Source organism: Ambystoma mexicanum, chromosome 10, assembly GCF_040938575.1.
Source record: "Ambystoma mexicanum isolate Mex_15411 chromosome 10, UKY_AmexF1_1, whole genome shotgun sequence".
Classification (NCBI taxonomy): Eukaryota; Metazoa; Chordata; class Amphibia; order Caudata; family Ambystomatidae; genus Ambystoma; species Ambystoma mexicanum.
In genome coordinates, this window is record NC_090932.1 from 1,474,016,890 (window position 1) to 1,474,037,662 (window position 20,773).

At 45.9% G+C, this 20,773-nt stretch overlaps 1 protein-coding gene across 3 annotated transcripts in view; it reads left to right on the forward strand.

Moving 5' to 3' along the window:
• Window positions 1-438: 438 nt before the first annotated feature.
• Window positions 439-20,773, forward strand: part of P2RX4 (purinergic receptor P2X 4) — a 310,487-nt gene continuing 290,152 nt past the window's right edge. The window contains exon 1 of one of the 3 annotated variants that reach the window (XM_069619562.1): window positions 439-926. In XM_069619562.1, coding sequence (XP_069475663.1) covers window positions 784-926 — 143 coding nt within the window. In that variant the 5' untranslated portion in view covers window positions 439-783. Of the gene's footprint in view, window positions 927-950; window positions 1,109-20,773 lie in introns of those variants that run through there. The other 2 variants (XM_069619563.1, XM_069619564.1) reach the window with 2 other exon arrangements.

Below are 20,773 nucleotides of genomic sequence, written 5' to 3' on the forward strand. Positions count from 1 at the left end.
CATTTCGATTAGTATTTTTTACCGAAAAAAGAATCGAAATTATTTTATTGTTATTTTTGGGGTTTGTTCCCCCCCCAAGCCCCTATTGTTTTTTTTTGTTTACCTATTCCCGCCCACCCCACCCCTTATATTTAATTTTCCAACCCCCCCCCTATATATTTCAATGAGTTTTTTCGATAAAATGTACTGGGGGGACACACCGAAATTTCACCCATCAATGAAAGAACGCTATACCAAATGCACAGCCATTGAAGGCAAAATTGGTGTCAGAGGACCTGCAGGGCAAGGCTGTCACTATATGCACAACAATACCCCGCACCCCTCTTTGAAAATCAAAGGTCTGCACCCATAATCACCCTCACCTGGTTTTACTCTTGGTATTCTAGTGTTAATATTGTTTTACCTATTATAAATGCAGGACAACAAGTTCCAGAATGCAAAGGGACAGCTTGTCACGGCTGAGTATTGCGCAGAAAGTGTTTTGAAGCTGTGTAAGTTTGGCAGCCGCAGGCCCATGCGCCGGGTGTGCAGTGAGGAACTTCCTCTGACTCCCGGGAGCCTGTGCTTCCCCCCTCGGCGTGTTGACTTAACAGGACACGGCTGGATCACCTCTGCCACAGACAGGTGTGGCTCCCCTCTGGGAACGGTGTGTGGAGGCTCGGCGGCCGTCCTATCGGAAGCGTGCGCGCTGCCCTCCTCTTCCTCCTCCTTCGGGCTGAGAGGTTGCTCCAGAGCCCGAGGGCGCTCGCATCATATGACTGCAGGCCCCGGGCTCAGGGCAGGATGGCCGGCGGGGGCTCCTGCTGCCTCCAGCTCTACAACTTCGTCTTCGAGTACGACACCCCCCGCATCGTGCTGATCAAGAGCCGGAAGGTGGGGCTCATGAACAGGCTGGTGCAGCTCTGCATCCTGGCCTACGTCATCGGGTGAGTGGGCAAAGGAGAGGGGGGGGGGGTACAGCGGGTAAGGGGATGTGTGGAGACCGCCGGAAGGCAGAGGAGAACGCTGGCACTGCGTGCGGGTGTGGAGAACACCGTGTATGGTGTGCGTGGGTAGAACAGGACACATTTAAGTGTGTGTGTGTGTCGGAAGGGGGCGAAGTGGCAAGGTAATGAGGCCAGCTGGTAGGATGTGCGTGCACGCGACTGGACTGGGAGATGGGTCAAAGGTTTCTGTGAGTGTCAGCATCCTGGGAGTGGCACACCTGGCTGGCAGCATGTCAGGGTTGTCTTGAGGTATATGGTTGGGGCTGTGCTGGTAGCAGGCGCTCCGCTAGCAGATGGTTTGTGTGAATGTGGTGGAAGGTGCGGGGGGGAGGGGGCGTGGGTGCAGCAGGTGTGGGGGGTCTGGAAGGAAGGTGACACCTGGAGTGCAGTGTGTGGAGGGAAGATGCTGTTTACACAGGAGGGGGAATAGGCAGTGTTGATATCGGCTATCGTGGGCCATGGGGACCCCCCCCCCTCTCAAAAAGTCACTTGGTGCAGCACCCAGGTCGGTGTACTGGGGGTGGGGTCACAGTTCCCAGGGGCACCCTGGAGGGAAAGGGCTGCTGACAGGAGAAGGGGGAGATGGAGGTGGCTGGCTAATGCACCCCATCAGATGGGGCGGGGTGTGCAAGTGCTGGGGACCCGAGGCTGTGAGTGCTGCTGCTTCATTTTTAGGGGAGGGGGCCGGGGGGTGTAGCTGCTACTACCAGGGAGGAGGCAAGCAGGCGAGGCCTTGTTGCTTGCAGGTAATGGAAGCAGCACAGGGCTGCGCGGGTGCTCCCCCTGGTGAGGGGTGTCTTGGAGATGGCAGATATGGGGCAACAGATTAGGATCCAAGGATCTGCTGCTCTGGGGTACTGGAGAGCATAGGGGCTGGGTGTGCTGTTGCCCCCGCTGGAGCCTGCAGCAGTTTTGGGGGGTGACAGTTTAGGGACTGCTGACCTGTTGCTTGAGTTGGGGGCAGGGTGCAGGGGGTAGCAACACATGGCTTAAGGGTATTGCACGAGGCTAGGAGCTGGTGGATCTGTTGCACATTATGGGGGTGGGGAGTTGGTTAGGGTCTGTGTTGCTCTAGGCGATCGGGTGGCATCCTAATTCTAGTGGGCTGGGGTGGCAGCAGCGTACCCTGGGACAGGTGATGGGGTAACGGGGCAATGCCCGAACCAAAAACACAAACTGCATGTATGGGCCAGGTTTTTGGGTCAAAGTGGGCCACTTTTTTGGTCAATGTGGCCCAGTTTGATGAGTTACTTCACTATGTGGCTAGTAGTTTTGACCAATGTTGCTGATTAAATATTTTTTAAATTGCACATTTTGCATTACATTTGATCAAAAAACGCCCCATTGGGTGCTATTCAAACAGTCTGTCACAAAAGGAATGAATTCCCAGTTGCAACTGTGGGCCACTTTTTCATTGGTGCCTGAGACAATTTGATACCCCAGTCCGGCCCTGGTTTGGGTGGCAGCATAGGTTCCTTCTAGGGGAGGGTGTTGCTGCCTAGGGCGGGGGGTCTGATTGGCAGCATAGCATCTGGGGGCAGAGATATTGTGATTGAGGGGGTGTCCACATTGGGCATGGAGGATATTGCTCTCCAGGTGCTTGCTTGGGCGACAGTCATATAAGGTTTGGGTGCGAAAACATTTTAACAATTTTTGGTGGCTCCTACATGCAACATTAAGGGGCAACTCCACAAAAGTATTTTGCATCCTGCTTTTGCAATAATGCACGTGGTGGTCAGTCAAAAGGTCGGAAAAAAAATCTCGAATGTCAATAATCTTGAAAATCTCGAGGAAAAAAAAGGTCCAATTTTTTATTTATTTATATGTATTTTTGGGGTCATGTAAGAAAAAAAAGGGGTAAAATGAAAAAAGGGGGGTTGGGGGGGAACCCCCCCATTTGGAAAAAAACGTATTGAAAAAAAAATGCGACTTTTTTTTTTCGAGATTTTTTTTTCGATCTTTTCACTATAAACCTGCACGTAGTTTCCATTTGTCCTGGTTGGTTTGCAATAGACCTTTGCACTTGTGCAATTAGAACTCTAGGGACTTGGGTGCTCAAAACTTTCTTTGGCCCAAATGGTGATATGCGCAAGCGTGTCCCCTTCACTTGTGCCCAAAATGTTGCGCAGAATTCACAAACAGTATTGAACATGTTAATATTAATGGGTCGTGTACCGTGCACTGTCGCCACCTGTGTGGTCTCTTGCCGCTCAGGCGGATCTGCAATGGGAGTTTTTTTTTTTTTTTTCTTTTTTTTTAGTGGGTTTGAGAGGGAGAAGAGCGAGAGCTTTGATGTGCTGTTGGCAGCTTCAGTTCAGAGAAACCGGTCACTGAGCGTTGGTGCGTTTTTCGGTCAGTAGCCATCATGTGGTGTTCGGGTCTGATTGTGTATGTTTTGGTTTCATGTTGGATGTTGTGGAGTGTGTGTGGTTTGTGGTGGTGTAGAGGTATGATTGTGTTTAGTTCAGAATTTGCCGGTGAGAATGAGTTTTTAGTATGGTTAGTTAGTAGCAATACATTCATCTAAGAGTGACACATTAGTGTTCCCAGTAATCCAGCTAAGTGTGGCACATTTCCTACCCCCAGCAATCCAGCTAAGTGTGGCAAATTTCCTACCCCCAGCAATCCAGCTAAGTGTGGCACATTTCCTACCCCCAGCAATCCTGCTAAGTGTGGCACATTTCCTACCCCCAGCAATCCTGCTAAGTGTGGCACATTTCCTACCCCCAGCAATCCATCTAAGTGTGGCACATTTCCTACCCCCAGCAATCCATCTAAGTGTGGCACATTTCCTACCCCCAGCAATCCATCTAAGTGTGGCACATTTCCTACCCCCAGCAATCCAGCTAAGTGTGGCACATTTCCTACCCCCAGCAATCCAGCTAAGTGTGGCACATTTCCTACCCCCAGCAATCCAGCTAAGTGTGGCACATTTCCTACCCCCAGCAATCCAGCTAAGTGTGGCACATTTCCTACCCCCAGCAATCCATCTAGGTGTGGTACATTGCCTATGCCCAACAATCTTAGATGCGCACATGCAGATGACCCGTTTCAACTGTTTTTGCTGAAATCACGGGGCGTTTCTGCGCATTTTAAAGTCTTCAAATGTACAAGTTGGATGCACTTTACAATGTAGAGGAAACCATTTCCACTGCACCTGTTTGGAATAGGCAAAGTGGGATGAGCAATGCTTGGCTGGGTCATTTTGTACTCCATCATGTATTTGAAGTGACACAAAAGTGCTATGAGCCATACTGCTCCACATCGATTTCTATCTCTTAAAGAGGGACACACTTGTTCATCCCAGAAATTACCTGATCCATTTCTGCAAGAATTACCGGGGCAACGGCGGCTCTCCGAAGACAACTTTTCAAATAGAGGGGCTTGTAGAATCAAAACTTTGACCTTTATTGCCTATTTATTCCGCCACACGAGTGCAGCACCATTTCCAGTTTTTTCTGTGGCTCTTCTCTTTCCAAGATTGGATATCTAGGAGACAGGCAGTAACGTTTGAGTGGAGAGCCAGAAAATGCAGATAAGGAAGTAGATCTGGGAATCGTCTGCATGAAAATGACAGGAAAGACCAAAGGAAGCAACACTAAGAGAAAGTGGAGTAGTAGATAGTGAGAAAAGTGGGGGACCAAGAACAGATCCCTGGGGAACACCACATTTTAAAGGGAAGAAAGAAGGCCGTTTTGCAGTCCAATTAACGGAAAAGGTGCATTCAGATAAGTGGTATCAATACCATTTTAAAATGGAGCAAGAGAAACCCAAAGAAAAAATGGTAGCAAGAAGAGTAGGATGATCAACCATGTCAAAATCCACAGAAAGGTCAAGAAGAGGAGAATATAGGATAGCTTAGAGCAATGAGCAGAAAGAAGGGAGAGCCGTTTCAACAGAATTTGAGGGACAAAAACCGAATTGATGTATAGCCCCAAGTGGGTAACTCTCTGTTCATGGTGGGTTCACAGTTCTCGTACAATGCCCAGGGGCAAGGTGGTTCGACAGAGCAAAGACATGTTACTTATGAATGGGTGCCAATCAAAGACTCTTTTTATAAGGGTGGAAAATAAAAAGATTGGGAAGAGTGAAAGATGAAGGTATTGATTGCATCTTGGAACTCTAGAGGTTTTGCAAGCATTTTGGGAAATCAAGATCTGTGCGCATTCTAAGACCTTGTTTGCTCACAGGAAACCCTGTTTATGGATACCCCACTTATAGATGGGTTCGATATTGTTCAGCAAAGCCCAACAAGGAACTAGGGGTCGTTCATACGGGGAATACTAATAGCAATTACGCGTAATTTAGGTTTTAAAGTGCCTCAATCAGCCTAACTCCTCCCTACACCCCATTCAACTAATCCAGAATAGGACTGCAACACTTATGCTTGGCCTCAAGCCCAGGGACTGCATCTCTCCAGCCCTTAAGTCTCTCCACTGGCTCCCGGTTGCTGCAAGGATCAAGTTCAAGACCCTCTGCATCATCCACTAGGCTTTCTAGGGAATGGGACCCCACTACGCCCGACTCACTCACCCAAAAGACCTCCTTTCTAGAGCCCTTTGATCGTCAAGCTCTAACTCTCCGCAGATCAGAAGTTTTCCAAGCAGAGGGTGTGGGAGTAGCTCTCCTCCGCAGGTGCCTCACTCTAGAATGGCCTCCCTGCCCCTCTCAGACTTCAGCCAGATTTCTTTAAGTTCCAGAAGCTCCTCAAGACCTTCCGTTTCTCCTCTTCCTTCCTTTTCCCCCCTCTGCCCTTGACTGGCAGACTGGGTCCTTCAGAGTCTTACAGGGCATCAGCCCCCCCGTCCAGTCTCCCCCTGCACTTGGTCTCCCCTGATCCACCCCATCCGACCCTCCTCATCTTGCACTTGCCCTTACAGGCCCCCCACCTGCACTTGACTGGCTGGCCTCAAACCATTACAGCCTCCTTCTTTGCAATTAGCTTGTCGCCCCTCCCCCCTTCCCCTTCTTCTCTTCCCTGGCCCTGTCCTAATGTGGGTGCAAGATCCAGACTCGCAGACCACCTGGTATGCTTCCACCATTACAACCATTCCCAAGAGCATGGATCTTCCTTGAGTTTCTTTTTTTACTGTAGTACATTACAAACACTTCACTTTGCCTGGTATACTCTCCTATCAGGTCTTAGATGCAGTCTCTTTTCTTTCTCGGATAACCTTGGCTTTGCCTGTTATTCTCTCCTGCCAGGACTTCTATTCAGTCATTCAAACACTTTGCTTGCAGTATCTGTACAAACACTTGTTTTTTTAATGGGTATTCTCTCCTGCCAGGTCTTAAATGGCATCTTTTTCACTTTCTTACAGAGACTTGACCTTGCCTGGTATACTCTCCTGCCAGGATTTGCAAGCAGCTTCTCTCTTTTATCCACAAAATTGTGTTTTCCCAATGTTGACTTATAGGCACATGTTTAGCAAAGTCTGTTCAATATTTGCTCCTTCTTCCATACGCTGGGTCTCTGCCCCTTTCTTATTTTGGAATATGGATTCAGCGGCCCATTCATGGCATGGTTTATAAATGTGTTAACAACAACAACAAAAAAGAGACTATGGGCTAGTTTTAAGACACAGAGGTTCTGCCCATTTAGCAAACAGAAAAGTCAAAAACCTGAGAACCAATGTGTCACTTCTCCTTAGAACCTTCTCTCACGAATAAATCCTCTTTTCTCTTTCAAAAAGAGATCGCCCAGACCATGGACCGAATAGTTACTGGATAGCACACATATGTAATTATAAAAATATTTTTTATTTTATATATATCTCATTAAACAATTCATTATATATATATATATATATATATATATATATATATATATATATATATATATATATATATATATATATAATGAATTGTTTTATATCTCTAAAACACATTTTATTTTAAAACCTGGTGTGGTTAAAAACGTTCATAATATCATGTAGACAAACATACAAAAAATGCATATTTTTGACTGCACCTCAAGTCAATATTTTAAAGTGGTTGATACACCTGCAGTGGTCAATTGACCACTAGGGGTAGAACAACCTTACAGTACAAAATGCAAAAGTGCAAAAAAGTGCAAAATTTCAACAATAATATCACAAAAACAATTTGACCAATACAATTGTAGTGCAAACACTGCGTTGGTTATTTTTTTCTTTTTTTTTCCTATATGTAAAGGGACCCTTTTATTTAAACTAGGGACCTTTAAACCCTTATATTAGGATATAATATCTTACTCCTTTCTTCTGAAAGGTATCTCATAATAAATAGCTTTATTCCTATGACACTGTTATTGAATCACAGTGCTTCATACCCAACATGTTTCGTCCTTTGGGAGCAGTTTTTTACTCAAACTATGAGAACTTCTTCAGGGGAACCAACTTGATCCCACTACAAACTTTAAAATCACTGGATTTATACCATTTAACTCCTAATTGATATTAGTATTCTACAGACCAAGTCTTTAGCAAACAATTGTGACTCATTCAACCCTGTTTGCAATTGAGGTTTTTGGGTCAGTTTCCATTGGATTCTTGAAAGAGAGTAGCACAAATCATGCATGCACTGGTTAATTTATTTATTCTGCGCATGGGACTATCCAGGTGTCCTTTCGCTGGACTGCACCCTTATGTCCTCAAGATGTAAACATCCATGTTAGGTATGACCTACTCCCTCCATATGTTCATTAATTAGATAAAGGTACTGATCTCACTCGTTAATTCGCTTCACCCGATTTTATGGCCGTGTTATATTCGAACATTTAGTCATTGCTTTGTCAGCTCTGTTCATTCCGCGTCTCCGGGGTCGTCTGTCCGCCTCTCTGCCTCATATCCCATATATATAAATGGGTTGACCTCGTCACAGGCTTCCCTTTTCCTCTCTTGTGTTCCTTTAATGAAATGGCACACACTTTAAGCTAACCCGTACGTCTTCCCTGGGCTTACAGGGTGCTTTCAGTGTCTCTCACGTTTCTCTGCTTCTATTCCTCTCAATCTGCTGGCTCAGCATGCATCCCGTTAGCGGCAGTGTCTCTGCTGCATCCTTCTCTTCTGTGCATGGTTCCCGCTACCTCGTACTCTCAGGCGGCGTGCTTCCTGCACTCTGGTTGCTCTTCATGCCATCTACATTCGCCTTTACACCGGTTTACCACAGTGTGCTTTACCTCAGTGTTCTGACCGGTGTCTGCAGAGGCCGCAGCCTCTGCAGCTCTCTCTCCTTGGTTTCAGATGTTGCAGATTTAAACCTCCCGGCATGATTGACCAACAAGAGTAAACCGCTATATTGGTTTACTGGTCTTGGTCATCTTCATTGCTCCATCCCTCTTTCTCGTCTCAGTTGTCATGTTGTTACTTGTATGATATTGAGGAAGCTGGTGTTGGACCCTATTGGGAGTAACCATCAGTGCTCCCTGCCTCTTCTCCGTCTCAGTTAAAATACTGTTCCTTGGTTGATACTGGGGATTACATGAAGTATAAAAGGGAGTGGGGGATATGTGACTTCCTCTAATGTTGTGCCCTCCTTCCTGAGGGGCGCCTCCCCCGTATGGTCCTCCCTCATACAGCTGCCGTCAGGATCAGGTAGCAGCTGCCGTCCCCTGGCCTTTCCGCGGGAAAGGAGTCAAGACCTCATTAGATTCATCACAATACATTCATGTATTTTGGCAAGAAAGGAAGGAGTGAAATTGAATTGAAATTGTCAGGGAGTGATGAATCCGGAGATGGATTTTTAGAATAGGAAGAATGACTGCATGCATGAAACCAGTAGGAAAAAAAGATGTAGAGAGAGAAGTATTGAAAAGAGATGTCAAGAATGGAAGTAATTGAGGCAAGCCCTTAATAACAAGAGAAGAAGCTAGAGGGTCATGGCGTGAGGTGAGGCAGTAGTGTGAGCATTTGAGAAGAGGACAAACACAATATGAATGAAAAGGAGAAGGAAGAGGCCAATACTGAGGAAGAAACAGTCCACCTGTTGGGAGTAGCTGAGGACGAGATAGACGAGCTCAACTGGGACACCTTATTGGGAAAGTATTTGGCAAAATCCAGAATGCAAAGACTATTGGAAGAGGTGTCGGGGGGAGGGGGGGAGAGGGTGGAGACGGGGCGTGGGGGGGGGGGGCGTTGGGATACAATTAAGGAGTTTAGCAGCAAGAAGAGAAGTATCCTACGAGGAATGCAGAGTGGAAAGCAAGTTGTGGTAAATAGAAGAGTGGATCTTTCCAGCGCCATTCAGGCTGTTGATGGCTGATAATTTCTCACACCCTTGTTGACCACACCCATTTGAAAATCTAGATTCCTCTCCAAAACCAGGACTTTTTCCATAGTTTGCTGTGCTCCTAAACCTTACTTCCATGCTGTGTATTCCCCATAACTCGTGCTTTAAATGGGCCGGCCCTCACACCCCTTGAGTACCTGCACTTCTCAACGCCTGAAAGAGAGTACTGGTACTCGGCTATGCGAGGTGAAAATGAAAGTTTTTAATTTCACTTTATTGCAATTTAAAGGATTAAGCTTGTGCATCTTTTGCTGGGGAAAGCAACACCCTCTCTCTCCACCACCCGCAGTACCCACGTCTCCTACGGGGCCCATCCAGCAGAACCAAAGAGGAGGCAAACATGCATGCCCTGTGCTCTCAGCACACTTGGTACGTGACACTGTTTCGCTAAGTGGGCTTCACCTGTTACCATTGTTGTTCTTTGATGGATCAGGGATTGATTTGGAAAGCCTGGGAAACTACTTTAAGATGCTTCTTTGTTATGAGCCGTGACCTTTCTAATATGTAAATATTTGTGATGGAATGTTTTCGACTGAAAACTCGCACACAACTCCAGTTACCTACCGAATTTCTTTTTAAGCAATGACAGTGAACATGCAACTCCCCTTTTAAAGCTTAGCTTACAGATATGATATCTGCTAGTTCGATACTTAAAAAAAGAAAATATCATGTAATCTAGATATTCAAACTTTATTAACGCAATACATAACAACAAACTGGACGCTTGGGTGAAAGGATCTTGGATGCACTGCTTTTGCCACGTGTGCTCTTTGGCACATCATTTAATCTTACTGAGCTTTGCCTGCAAACGGGGTGTGCCTTAAAGGGGCCTGTGCCCAAGGTGCCGTGCCGAACCGGACAGCGCCGGAAGCTTTGTAGCTTGGTGAGTACATGCACTTCTTTTTTTCCACTTTAAAACACTGCCCATAATCGAGCCAAGGCTTCCTGCTCTAGGCTCTGCTGGAACACACGCCTTGCTTTATCCAATCCCTGATGGTGCCTGTCCACTTTTCCGGTTCCTCCTCAGGTCGGTGTCCTCCCCTGCAATAGGCTAGTCTTGTGGCATTGTGCCGGGGCAACTGCTGGGTGAGGGGGTAAACACAGTGGCACCGCCATAGTCCCTGTTACCCTCTTACCGTACTTCTTTCTGCACTCTTAGTGATGCTCCTGAAAGACTTCACATCTCGGTCGCATAATGGGTAGTGTGCCCCCTGATGGGCCTCTCCTAAAGAGTCCACAGTTAAGAGTTTGTCGTGGTATCCTCCATCACTTGCTTGCTCCCTCCGTCACCAATTGCCTCAAATCTCCCTCTCAAACTCTCCTGGTCAGCCATCCTGAAGATTGAAGGCTCTGATTGTGTCATGGGACACACTGCCCTCTGCTGTCAGTCTCTGATCACTGCATCGTGTTTATGCCTTTTAAATGAATAACCAGACATCCTTGAATCGGTACCTGCGGTCTCATACAGGGGGTTCCGTTTTTGAGTAGCCCTTAGGGTTGGAGAACTAACACGAGGAAAAGGAAGTGGGACTCATTAAGAGTTTAGTGGAATTGCTTTTGGCCAAACTCATTTAGCATTACCGACAATTGCTGTGGCTGTAAACTCGCCAAATGATCAGTGTCGGGGTGGTGATGGTCCCCATTGTGAAGTCCCATTGCACTCAATTGGAGTTTGGATGAGTTATGGTGGGCGCTAATTCTGCCTCTGGGTAAATCCTCCTTTGTTCTGGAGGAAAGATATCCGCCAAGTGCAGGAGGCCTTTGCTCACCTCCTCCAAATCTCACGACGTTCTCTTCTTTATTCTATGCAGCCAGGATCTGTGGTCATCGGTTTATAGTGAGTATTTCGAATGACATTTTTTCGAATGCAAATATGTCGAAAACATTTCGTCTACATTTTTTTTTTAGAATGTTTCTTTTTTTTAAATGGGGCCCCCCAAACCCGTTTTATTTTTTTTACTTTTTTTTTACTTCCAAAACCCCCAAAAAACGTATTAAATAAAAAAAGAATAAATTCGAAAAAACGTTTTAGACGAAATGTTTTCGACATATTTGCATTTCGAAAAAATGCATTCGACCTACTGACTGGATACCGTGGTCATCAGTTGCCACGCACACACACAGCACTTGTGTAGCCCATTTATGACATGGGTACTGCACCTGCTAAAGGATTTAGGGGCAGTAGTGGGGCTGGGGGTTGCTGCTTATGTGGGTAGGCCACTCGGGGAGCTGCTCTTCTAGGAGGAGGGGGGGGAGGGGCTGGAGGACAGCTGCTGCCCCACTTGTGGGGGAGGGAGTGGTGCGATGTCCCTCCAGGCACTAGGGGTAGCCAAGGGGCACCTTCGGGGTCTTTTTGGAGATGCTGTCCTCTAGGCCGTGCAGAGGTGGGACGCCAGGAGGGAAGTGTGAGATTCCTTTCCTCCTTGCTTCCACTTTGAGCATGTGCCACGGGGAGAAGCCTTCTTTAGAAAATTAGAGGATGCAATGGTAGAAAGAGGCACGTTTTCAAAAGAATGTATCGGTGCGTAAGTATTGTGTGATGGTGAGCGCACGTGTATGTATGTGACGGCGAGTGCAGGTGTATGCATGCGTGTGTGCAAAGGGGTAGGCACAAGAACCATCTCGATGTGTTTGACAGTGCCAGTACAGGGACATATTGGGCACTGGCTAAATCATGTTTTACAAACCAATGCTGTCAAATATGGGCACAGCAAGTGTTTATACCATGGCAATACTGATGTGTGTGTGTGTGTGTGTGTGTGTGTATATATATATATATATATATGTGGCACCTTGCATCTTGAATATTGCTTTACAGAGGCAGTGATGGCTTTCATTGTGGGCACAGGCATCAAACAAATATTGTGGAAATGCTTCTGTGTACTAGTCATGTGCCATTTATTATACGTGTTTAATGTTGCCTTTCCCTAGAGAACCGATTGTAAATTGTGTGCCTTTTTACACAATTGTATGTACGAAGCCTTCTGTAAAATGCACCATTTCACTCCACTATGTCGACAATTTTCTTGTGGTAGAAACGCCCTGGGGCGATGTCTGGTTGGTTCAGGCAGCTTCGCTAGGGTTGGTCAGTCGCGCAGCCATTGTGGGAATTATTTTTGCGCCTGCAAGGAGATAATTGACCAGCTACCACTGAAGGGGGGGGGAACTTGCTACTTTTGCCCGAGATAAGGGGGGTCCTGGGGTGCACACGGTATGCGTTGCTCCCCGGGGTGGTTTTGGGCGCTGCACCCGGCCAGTGAGCCGGGCAGGGATAGAATTGCCCCTCCACCCCCCCCCCCCCCCGGTTTATATATACAGGTGCTGGCGAAGTTCCTTTAACTTTCAGCGGTTAACGCCGTTACTAGTTGCCTGCCTACCCACCCACCCTGTAAACGTCAGTTTAAGTATTTACAGGTTAAGGGGAAGTGAGTAATATTGGAGCAGGGGTTTCTTTTGGTAACAGGTCAGGGCGGTAGCGAGAAAGGAATATTTGTACTGTGATATTCTTTGTTGCTGATGTGGCAGGTCAGCCTGGCTTTCATGGAAGATTTTGGTGGTAAGTTTGGGGGTCTTCAGACATCGGGGCAATTGGGGGGAAAGTGGATTGGTAGCCGGGGACACGGTTGGTTAAATGATGGCTGGTTGAAGCCTGAGGATTATCGCTGTAAGGAGGGTGGGTAGTGCTGTTTGCATGAACAGGCTACCCCGGGGGTACAAAGAGGAGGAAGAGGTATTGAAGAAGGAGGGGCGTGGCCTTGGGGATAAGATGGACGAAATCCGGAATGAAGGTTGAGGAATTGAGGGGGAGGCAGCAAGGGACAGGAAGTGATGAATTTGAATTTGTTTTGGCGATTGTTTATCGATCAGTTAGTCTGTAAGGCCAGGGAGCTGGGTTAGCATGTTTTTTGTAAGCCATGGCCTGTCACATTGGAGCGACCTTTTCCGCTAACGGCGAGTATGGGTTTTTTGTGCAGTCAGCCCATAAGAGTCTTCCTGTTTGCTCCCTCCCCACTCGATGTAACCGGACATAGCAGATTGCTGTTCAAGCTTGGTAGCTTCCCAAGCCTCATCTAATGGAGATTCCTATCATTGCTGCAAACATTTGCCATTTGCTGTGAGGTTAGGGGGTTCTTTCTCTGGTGCCTGAGCAGTGTTGTCTGTGCAGGGGGGTTTGAAAAGCCCTTTAAGGACCTTCATGTTTGTATTGGAATTGTATCCCTCAGTAAAAGGTTGATGAATTTCAGTTCACTTGTTTTTTCGTTTTCATTTTACATGGCTGGCTCGTTGTCCGAGCCCGCATGACACCGGAAATCCTGGTAGTTTTTGATGCAGCCCCAGTAAAATGAAGTGGCAGTCGAAATTGAGAAAATAAAGGTCTACTGTGTTCACAGCAGTGAAATGTGGCTATGTTTTCTGGAATTAATCTTTTATCGTTGGTCTGCTGGTATAGCGAACTACCCAAATTTGTTCCCCCTTACCAGATCTACCCAAATTTGCTCCTCCATACCACTACTGAATGTGCTTTCCTACTCCTCCTTGGCCTCTCTGAGAGGTAAAAAGCACTTCACTGCCATAACCTATGGCAGTAGGCACTATACAAATGCAAGATAACATTGCATGCACTCTTATCATCGACAATAACAGCTTGAAAGCAGAATATTCAACATCTTGTTTTGTCAACTGGCTCCATTTACTCCTTTCTCCAGTCATGTCTTTTTATTCAGTGTCGCTTTTCGTGCTGTAACTTGTAGGCATGCGTTTGTAGTTGTCCTTTTTTCCTTTTGTACAGTATCACCTGGAGTGTTCCAAGTGCCAGATGGAATTACCAATAAACTATCTCCGACCCAAATAACCAGACAGGCTCCAAGGATATGGTAAAATACTACTTTATTATCGGCTCAATAAAGTAGGGAAACTTGGTGAACAAACAGATTGCAGCTCACTCTGATGCATTTCAGTTACACAAAAGCTTTATACCTCGATGTACTTCAGCTATGACATCATCCTACATGGTAAATAGTAAAAACCTATCGAATGGAGGGATTGGTTAGGGGAACATGTAAACCTATATTTCATGTAGGTGTAAGTAACACAATTGGCTTCCCCTTATCTGGTAGGCACGCCTTATACTACTTCTAACTACATATAATGCAGAATAACAGCAGTTTGGCTTCTGTAACAAGTTATGGTCTATCGCTACATAGGCCCTCATAATTGGTTGACATTCGGCCCTTTAGAAGCACGTAAGTAAAATGAAACCCAGGTGCGGGGAACAACGTCGGAGCCCTGCCCACTTGGCCAATTAGCCTAGCATCTCTCGTCAGTTTAGGCCCTAAAGCAAGGCTTCTTTGTAGTTGACTTTCCTGACTACTCTCTTCCTCAGAACATTTAAGGGAGTGAAGGTACATTGGTATCTTCGTCTAGAGCTTAATGAATAGGCCTTGTTTTCCAGTCTTGCACCACGTGTGAGGAAACCACGATTCTTTTCCATTCTGAGCTTTTTTATTTAGTGCTATTTGATTCTATTTACCCGGTGCTATTACTCCCTTTGGCCTCTGGAGACTTGGTTGCTCGGTCTTGCATATGCTTTCTGCATCTTTGTTTGTTCAATACTTGGCACTTGCAAATGTTCACTCCTTTACCTAATCTAAGAGAAATATGTTGTGCGTCTGTAGCTTATCCTCTTTGACTTCTCTTGTGCCTTGCAATTATTTCTTGATGTGATATCATTGATCCCAAGCCAAACGGATATTCTTTGCTCTTTCCACAAAGCTGTTTTCCAGCGCCTGTCAGCTTCTGCAGCCTCGATCTCTCTCCTTCAGGCCTCTTGCTTACTATTTATACAGAGTCGACGTCCATCTTTTTATCATGGCCGCTTTACCAGTGTTATATTTTCTACTGCAGCAAGCTTCTATATGTCTAATCTACCTTGTGTTTCTGCATATGTACATCTCTTCTCACTTATCTTCTCATTGTATATGATTTCTTCATATTCGTATGTTCAGTTACTTTATTACTTTAGTCACATCTTTATTCTTTAAGTAGTCTCATAATGTTTCAGTGTGTCCTCGTGTCTCCTTTGTAACATCACTTTACTCTTGTCAGATTTCACGTATAGCTCTTCTATGTTCAATGGCGTCTGCAGACATCCTTCTACCACATCATTGCGGGGGTACATTAGATACGGTTGTCTGGGCGCATTACGTCTTTCTTATCTTCGATGCAGCATTGGGACTATAATTTTTGTTGTTCTTCCAATATGACAGAGGTGGGGGGGTGGGCACTAGAGATGAAGTGCACATCTGCCTCTCTACACATTGTAAATCAGAGCATGCTAAGAGCTGTGGTCTACGATTTCACCACGGGATACATGTGCTCTTCACACCATGAGGGCACTTGTCCAGTCTGATTTTATTTTTTGTCTTTTTTAAAAAAATGTCTTTTAAATCAAACGGATAACAAAGGGGAATCCCATACAGTTTCTTTAGGGGTCAAGTTGTGTGTGTTGTATTTGGATTGTGGACAATGGAGAGCGTTGATAACTACATTAAATTGGGTAAAGGGTCACATTAGGTGGAAGGAAAGTTCACTTGCCTCCAGAGGCGTTGCTGAGGAGGGGGGGGGGCTGAGGGAGCTATAGGGGCTACAACCAAAAGGCTAGTTAGCCCCGAGTCCCAACAGACCTGACAATAATATAGCCCCAGATCTTTTCCAGACCTAGCAACACCCCTGCTTGCCTCACAAACCCATGACACTACTTCACTTGTTGGATGTGGGGTGGGTGCAGTCACTTGAGGACCAGGATTAGGATTTTTTTTTTTTTAATTTAATTGTTTCTAAATGGTACATTCTCTGAAAATGCCTGTTAAAAGCCATTGAATTTACATCCTGTTCTATAGTGGAACCATTGAAATACTGCAGTGGGTCAACAATAGTACCATCTGGTGGGTCAACAATAGTACAATGAAACATTTAGCAACGCATGTTCAATTTTTATTTTGCCCATAGATTTTCAGGAGGCCTGATAAAAAGTATATTACAACTTTGCCACTGTGAAACACGTGTGCATGATGCTTGTGCCCATAGGGAATCATGGGATCCGTCGCAACAATATATGCCAGCACTGCCCCCATTTCATGTTGGTTGTCTCAGCAATATAGGGCAGCATTGCCACTATACACATTTACATGCTGCTTCTTGCCCCAGTTCTGCCTAATGCCAACCTCTTTGCCCCACTTCTGCACCGGTTGGCCCCTTATGTGCTCCCCTTTGCCATTTTGTGTCCCACTTTGTCTATCTGTGAGACATTTTTCCGCACTTTCCTAATCTATGCCCAGTTCTGCCTCGGTGTCATTGCTCTCCCACACACAGAACGTATACCTTTCTGCCTGGTGTTATGACTCTGCTTCTCCTACCGCTCCACTGCAGGAATGTGCCGGGAAACAGGAATGGAAGTTGATTGACGCGTCTACTGATCTTATCTATTCATGTTGGGATGTGTAACCCGATGCCCTCCTGTCCTCCTATGGGTGTAGGCTCCTTAGTGCCTACAGGTACAGAAGCCCTGCAGGCCCCCATGCCGAGTGCCACCCTATCACACATAGTGGCCTGCAAGCAGCAGGTGGCATGTAATGCACAGCCATCCCAGTGTTGGGTTCACTGTTGAGGGTCTAGGGGATGCTGTATATGGCATAGTGGAGGACTGTGATAATGGAGGTGCACTGTCCCAATGCCCGTTATGCAGGGGGCATAACTGCAGCTATATAATGCTGTATTTTTGCTGAGGTATTTGTAACCACTTCAGGCATTTAATGAAAGCCAATCTGTTAATATCAGTGTTGTGGGTATTGAACCAGAGGGTCTATTTTTGGTGAAGTGTTCTGGACCATATGTAGACGGGAGATGTTGTAGGGAAATCTATACCGCAAAAAAGTCTGCAAAGAAAGAACAGCGCCGGTTTAAAAACAAACATGTGAGCTGCAGCCTTTGAACAGCATCTGAAAAATTGCACGTGCGATGTTAGCAGCTGTGAAGGCATCATGAAGCAAGATACAGACAATAGACTTAAGTTTTGAAACAAATATTTATTAACTTAAATGTCAGGATGGTAGAAGGCCTAACTTGCCCTATACTAAGGTGGGATTTTCCTACCTGAACAAAATGCAGAACGGTCTGAGTTAAAAGGGTGCCATGTCATAAAATCGCGGCAAAAATGGCTGTGATTACAAAATATCGCGGCAAAAATGCTGTGTTTTTTTTGCGCCACAATCATTTAAAGGATGCGGGGGACACCCCCGCAACTCCCAGACCCATTATACCATTTAAGGGGAGCGGGGGACACCCCCCGAAACCCCTGCTCCTCCTAAATGGTATAATCGGGTACACCCTTACCGGTTCAAACCATGGCATTTTTGCTGCGATATTCTTTATTTTTTTTAAATTTATTTATTTATTTTTTTTTTTACCGTAAAAGTCTGTCTGTGTCCAAAGCCTATACTTGCCCTCACAACTAAAGCTAAACAATGTGCGGGCATGTCAATAATAAAAAAAATAAATCGTGTTTAACTCGAGTTCTGAGCTTCTTCCAGCCTGCACCTTGTTCTTTCAGCTCCCCTTCCCTAAGTGTAAGAAAGATCACAAAAGTCTCAAGCTTAGCTTTCTCAATTTCAAGGTGATACAGTTCCAAACAATCCTCGGGGTTCCCTGGCCCAAGTTCCAAGCAACACAGTTCAAAACAAAAGGTCTTTAGGCTCCGTCCTCAAGAAGGTAGCTGTAGTTCATTAAGTCTCTGGGTTCCCTTCCCCGTGACTTCAAAGTTGCAACCAATGAATGATTCACTCTTTCAAAGCTCAACTCAATTCTGGGTCAACTTGACCCTTCTTCTGGTTGGCGTCATCGGCTCACTCGTAGTGTTCCTTCTTGGTAGGTTTTGCAGCGTCTTGACCTCTTTTTAATGTAAGGCACATTGGTCTAGGTGCAGTTATCAGACCACACGGTCCACCCATCACAGGTCACGCAACCAGGGCCTCTTATTTCTTCAGTCCACACAGGTTTCTCTGCATTCACCCCTACGTGAAAAGGCACGCTTCCTTTAGATTCTCCTTGTTGGCCTCTTGGCTGTGTCACATGTTTTGCCAGTCATTGGTGTTGCCGCACTGCATTTATTCACAAAGTCTATTTGGTGGTAATTCTGTTCATGCCCACCTTTTGGGTTGCATTTCTACACATTTATTCCTTTTCCCATAGGTTGCTTTCATATGGATTTTCTCCTTTTAATCTGTATTGATTCTTGGTTTTTCTTATAAAGTTCATTAATATTCAAGATGAGTAACTTTTTTGTATTTTGAGCCAATTCGGTATTCAACCTGCTTGATTTATCTCAGTTGTAAACTTTCATTCAGCTCAGCGTTCCATGTGTGTGGTGTAACGCTGTTTAAAACATTCACTTAGTTCTGTCTTCAATATATAGAGCTTTAAAGTTAGTTTTAACTTTTATTTAGTTCGATATTCAAAATGTGCAGTTTAGCGCTATTTGGAAACTTTAATTTAGTTTGGTATTCAATATACTTAGGTTGGCGCTATTGGAAAACTTCCTTTCAGTTCGGTATGTAATATGTATCTCATTTCGCTTTGTAGCTTTAATTCATACAGAGCCTCATTCGTAGTAAGCAGTCCACCCGGAGTGCCCCGGCTTCCGAGTGTCTTTTCCCTATGTAGTGGATGCATGGTATCACAAGCAGAGACTGACACAATGGGTACAGTTCGTAAAAACCGTTCTTTAAATAGTTGGGATTGGAAAAAAAAGCTTGGAGTAGCCTAAACCCTCAAATAATAAAAGAATGCAGTCCTAATGGAGTCAGTCAAATCATAATTGCCTATGCTAAAAAACCTAATGCCTGTCCTATCTCTTGTACAAAAAGCATGAAAAGGGAAAAAAAGTGGCTGAACCAGCTCTCCTCCCCACGTTAGGCCTTATGTTGTAAGGCGATCATTGTAGGGACGATGACACGGGCTCGGTTTTCAACACAATAAATATAGTTAAAAAATCTGTGGATCGTGGCCCGCCTGGCCTTCCAAACTCGAGACTCTTTTCTCTTTCTTCCAAAATAATGTCTTATCCAAAACGTTCCCAAAAAGAACCCACTCTGCTGGGCTCAGACCTTTCACTACGCAGTTCTTTAGATCTCCTATGATAAACTTCAAAATAAGTTGCAAGGGGGCTCCCTCCTCCAAGCTTATTTCACCCCGGTTCTCCCTCTGTCTGGCTCGGACCCCTTTCGGATATCAGATATTCGAATGTGCTTGGTGTATTTGTCAGACCCCTGCAGGACCACTTCGACTCAAATTTCACTCTTCCCTTCTCTAGGAATTAATCTTCTTGTTATTTTTACTGTTCATTCACTTTCACAAAGTACCTTTCACAGAGATTTTCGAGTGGGTTACTTCCTTTCACCGGGACTACTCTGTTACTTAGTATCCCTGATTTCCCAGCTGTTCTTTAAATCAAAGTTCATTCACAGATCTGCCCTTCTTTGCGTTCACATCCACACGGGTGCAGCCTTCACTTGTGATATGATGTTGCTAACTTTACTCACTTTAACACACACCGGTCTCTCGGGTCGCTTGCCAACTCACCGGCTGTGGGTCTCTTTGTTTGGTGTTTTGCGATTTTCGAGTCAAGGTTAGTACCACAGGCTTGACCTTTCCTCCCCAACTCTGGCGTTCACCCGGGAGGGTTGCTGGCTTCCTTGAAACACAATGCAATCTTCACTTGTGGGATCTGGCCTTCTCCACGCATCATTTGCGGCCTTTTGGAATCAACGACCTCCAATAGGGAATCCTTGGGGTTTTCTGCCCGCTGCTCTCGTTCCTTGGTCTGTTGCTCTGCTCCAGTAGGTGTGTCTCCGTCCCCGAAGTTCTGCTTGTTCTTGTGTTCTGCCTTGCTCATAGTGTCTTCTTCCTTTTTATTTGTGTGAGGAGAGCTAATTGTTATCGGGTGTATGCAGGATTAAGTGCCTGACTTTGCCACCCCCAGGAACTGTATCCAAAACTGATGGTCGTGTCCTGGCCACCTGGATGACAAGTCCCCGAGGACTAGCAGGTGAGATACTGTTTGGTTTCTCACACCCAGCACTCATTGGTTTACAGTGTCTTCCGGCAGCTCTTCCTCCTCCTCTCGACTTCCCAGGTTGGCGCTCCGACCTCAGCGAGCATCGCTTGCGTGTCGCTTTCACTTCTGCAGCGCTGGCAACTTTGTTGCCTCGTGTTGGACACGGGCAGCGTCCCCTCTCTCTGATGCCAGTTAGAAGCTCCTGGCTTCTCAGATTTTTCCACAGAGGCTTCCACAACTAGGGAAGATCTGCCTGCGTCTGTGTCCTTGTCACACTTCAGGCTCCACCACAGCTGCCTCCACACAGGAAGGGTCCCCTGGTCTCTTCCACACAGGCCTCTCTGCTGCTCTCTTTGTCTCGTCAATGGTTTCCTTTCATACATCTGCAGACCCTTGACCGGCTGCAGGT